At 32.8% G+C, this 4,747-nt stretch overlaps 1 protein-coding gene across 1 annotated transcript in view; it reads right to left on the minus strand.

Annotated features, from left to right (window-relative positions):
• LOC306886860 (sodium- and chloride-dependent transporter XTRP3-like) overlaps positions 1-454 on the minus strand; it is a 15,991-nt gene extending 15,537 nt beyond the window's left edge. The window contains exon 1 of the mRNA XM_079444193.1: positions 159-454. Coding sequence (XP_079300319.1) covers positions 159-282 — 124 coding nt within the window. The 5' untranslated portion in view covers positions 283-454. The remainder of the gene's footprint in view (positions 1-158) is intronic.
• Positions 455-4,747: the final 4,293 nt, after the last annotated feature.

Raw genomic sequence — 4,747 nt, forward strand, 5'->3', positions numbered from 1 at the left:
CTTTAGATTTTTTTAGCAAAGTCTTGCAAGTATCACATTATATTTTTGTCCTGTTCTGCTGCGGTTGTTATCAAGCTCTCTATCAAAGTTTAGCTCAAAAGAACAAACATTCAGATGCAAGCATGAGGAGATGTGAAGTAAAACACGAATCCTCTCACCTCCTCCATGCATTTGGCAGAGATACGGAAAACGCCAGACATTCCCGAGTCCCACAGCATAAGACACACACGCCAGGACAAACTGCATGGGACTGTCCCAGGATGGACGGGCTTCCTTACTCATGATGATGACGGTAATGTCCTTCAACTCGATCTGAAGGGACAAACTATCAGTCTGCCGTCTGAAACACACAAATCCCAGAAGAGTCTGGGAATATTTCAAAGTCCAGTAAACTGTGAGGTGGGAGTTTTCGAATGAAGCCGGAGGGAGGGACGCAGAGTTTAATGCAATTTTGGTGAATGTTTGATTGAGTCGCCGGCCGTTGTGTTTTATCTCCTCAAACATTCACTATCACGTCTTTTATTGCTGAGCTTGTGAAAGCGTCAAGAACATACTGTAAAGACTATCATTCAGTAATAAAACGAGCTGTGGGAGAAGTTTACTATAGCACAGTCAATAAAGTCACCATACAGTCATTTCTCTCTCAAACATTGATTTACCTGAGCATGAAGAAAGCTTAAAGAAATAGCTCTCATCTTCAGTACTGCTCACCCTCAGGGCATCCAAGATTAGGATGAGTTTTTTTCTTCATCAGATTTGGAGAAATCCTCTGCAGTGAATGGGTGCCGTCAGAATGAGAGTCCAAACAGCTGATAAAAACATCACAATAATCCACACCACTCCAGTCCATCAGTTAACATCTGGAGAAGACAAAAACTGAAACAAATCCATCGCTTTTAACTAAAATATGAGTCCATGATCCATAATAACGCTTCCTCCAGTGAAAAAGCCCATCTCCTGTTGTCTCTCACATCAAAATCCATGAAGGTCACACACCTCAAACCTGATTTCCCTTTAACAAAACACTGGGAAACATCTTATTTAAGCTACTACGGAGATTTCCTCTAATAATCTACTAATTGTCAAAGACTGTGGATGTCGTATAAATTGTTCTGAACATCTGACAGTGCAAAGCATGCTTTGCTTTGTTTTCACATGCACTGATATGAATATGCATCACTGATATGCATTTTTAAATCTGTCTTTAAGATGCATGACTTTTGTGGAGGCAGAATCATGCAAAGCCATGACATATAGCAAGGTTTCCCAAACTGGGGTTTGTGAGTTGATGAAAAGCTATTAAATCATAAAAAAGATCAAATAAATTGAATAACATATACATTCATGAAAAAAAGGTGAAATATTTTATTTGTTTAATTGCATGTCATGTGATAATATGTCTACATCAGAGTCCAATAAAGATGCAAATGTGTTGTTAAATTATTGACTTAAGATCTCTTTAACAAAATATTTGAGCTCAAAGGGTTTGACCTACAAGTTTGGGAGTCCCTGGCATATAGAAATACTATATTCACACACATATCTGCTATAAGTTATTCTACAAATCAGGTTCTTAAATTATTCTTATTCCTAAACAAAAACAAAACTATTTTTTTAAATTGTTACTTGAGATAAAAAGGTTAACTTAAAATAAATTATTATTATTATTATTGAGTAATATACACTGAAAACATTTTTTTTAAGGTAAGTGGTTTGCAAACTATTTATTTTAGCTACATCTAAAAATAAAAATGTTGAAAGTTAGTCAACTAAATTTATTTAAATGTAGCTAAAATAAATTGATTGCAAACACTTACCTTAAAAAATGCAGTAAATTAAATGAATATTTTTTTCAGTGTATTAAACTATAATAAAACTATTATTATTATTATTAAGTAACATTAAATTAAAGCAAAATTATTATTAATAATGAATAATATTACACTAAAGTAAAACAAAATTATTATTAAGTAACATTAAATTTAATTAACGCAAAATTATTATTATTAATAATAATAATAATTGCTGAAATAACAGCTACCTACAAAGGAAACATTTCTAATTTTGATTTATTTTAAACTTAAAGTACTAAAATAAGTGAAACTAGAACTAAAATAAATAGTAATAGTAATAAAAAAAAAATAAAAAAAATAGTAATAAAAAAGATTTAGACATTTAAAAAACAAAAACTAATAAAACTGACAGAAATTACTAAAATAAATTACAATTATTAAATTTACTACTTTAATTACTAAAAATAACTAAAAAAAAAATATATATATATATATATATATATATATATATATATATATATATATATATATATATATATATATATATATATATATATATATATATATATATATATATATATATATATATATACACACACACACAAATAAAAACTAATTTAAAATATTAATAAAAACTATATTTGTATATCAATGAAACATTAACTGCCATAAAAGTGTCTAATAACTGAGACAAAGTGGGTAATATTTGTCTTGTCAAATTGGGACAGACACTAAAGGGAAACATGGAAGTGTTCAGTGACAGGTGTGTTTTCATCTGCAGATGCTCTCATTCCGGCGGATCACACAGTGTGAGCGACGCGGAGGGTCACAGCGGGCGACACAGCTGTATAATTGCATGCAGACTTGTTTTTCCACATGCATCCCACTGGTCAGACACCCGAACACATGCATTTGCTCCAGGACTGATGTGCACGTTTATTTGGTGTCTCAGCAGCTTCACCACTCGAGTCCTGCAGTGATGACGTTCAAATCAATGATTATAATTAATCTGGAACACACCGAGAACTGTTTCTGACAAACAGATGGAGGATCCAGCGTGAAGCCGCTCAACGGGAGGCACATCAACATCTCCGGGCAAAACAAGTACATGAACCCAGACTCTTACACCACTGTACAGACCTGGTAAACCACGGTAAATGTCCTGACAGGCTCCCGCCAAACCGCTGCGGGGAAGTGTGACCTTGTGACCTTCGTTAAACACAAAAACCATTCAATGTCTCTTCACATCAACTAATTAATGATCAGTTCATGCAACTGCAATTAAAGAAATAGTTCAGCCAAAAATGGGAATTTGCTGAAAATGTTCTCACCTTCAGGTCATCAGAGATCAGGATGAGTTTGTTTCTTCATCAGGTTTGGAGAAATGTGTCTCTGCATCAGTGTCTCAGCAATGGATGCTCTGCAGTGAATGGGTGCCGTCAGAATGAGAGTCCAGCTGATAAAAACATCACAATAATCCACACCACTCCATTACTGTGAACTATTTCTTTAAGGACACTGTTGCATAACAAACTTGATGCTGGATATCACATATATAACAGAAGTGGGTATTTAGGACAAAAGGGACTGTCATTAAGTTGGTGTATTGCTGGATTCATGACTCGTGGGAAACTAAACTCTGTGCAAAACTACCCATAACCGATCTTCACCACAGAAACCACAAGGGGAGGGAGGCATAGTTATACATGAGTTATTAAGACATTAGTTTTGCATGCATTTCACAGATTTGATGTCAATAAATCTAGTGACTAGTCCTTCATCTAAAGAGCTCAGTGCATAAACCTAGTATTTTCAGCTGGTCTTGCCATTGGTAAATTAAATATCCATTCACAAGAACAAAGCAACTGTTCACAGAAGCTTAAAATCCAGGCATATTTTGTTTATAGTCTGGCAATGGTTTATTAAGTGCATTAGGTTTGTGTAACAGTGCCATCTACTGCCATTGAAACTCAGTGCATGAGCACATGATAAATGCATTTCAGATTTTTCTGGCAAATTCTTAGATATACAACCTTTTTTTTTTTTAAACGTTTTAATAAGTAAAATTAATATTAGCTAAATTTTCTAGAGGAGATCAATAAAGCTGTTTATCTCACCTTCAGAAGTATTACACATTAAGATGAATCGACAAAAATACAGACATTCAGGCAAATATGAACTGGTCCAAACAAAAGAATGAACGTTTGTTTTTAATGTACAGCACATCAAGTTTAATACGTCACTGAAAGAAAATTGGTGTAGAAACTATTTTTACTCAGAAATTAGTAGTACATTTCACAATTAATTACAATTAAATGCCAAGTAACAGAACTAAACAAGACATTTTTAAGTGGAAAAACTGAAAGGATTTTCTTGTAAAATAGAACCAAAAATAATTTTTTGTGTGTGTGCATTTTATTCCTGTTAAATTACTACAAAATACGTGTTTTGTAATCTTAGTGTCTACATTAACATTTATATTTACCTGACATTTATTCATGTAACTTTTACAAAACCTGTTGTCTTTCTGAATTTGTCTGTGATCTATATGTGACCCTGGACCACAAAACCAGTCATGAAATTGAGATTTATACATTATCTGAGAGCTGAATAAATAATCTTTCCATTGATGTATGGTTTGTTATGATAGGACAATATTTGTCTGAGATACAACTATTAGAAAATCTGGAATGTGAGGGAGCAAAAAAATCTAAATATTGAGAAAATCACCTTTAAAGTTGTTCAAATGAAGTTCTTAGCAATGCATATTACTAATCAAAAATGAAGTTTTGATATATTTACAGTAGGAAATTTACAAAATATCTTCATGGAACATGATCTTTATTTAATATCCTAATGATTTTTGTCATAAAAGAGAAATGTATAATTTTGAGCCACACAATGTATTGTTGTCTATTGCTACAAATATACCTGTGTTACTCATGACTGCTTTT

This window comes from Barbus barbus (genome assembly GCF_936440315.1).
Source record: "Barbus barbus genome assembly, chromosome: 21".
Lineage (NCBI taxonomy): Eukaryota > Metazoa > Chordata > Actinopteri > Cypriniformes > Cyprinidae > Barbus > Barbus barbus.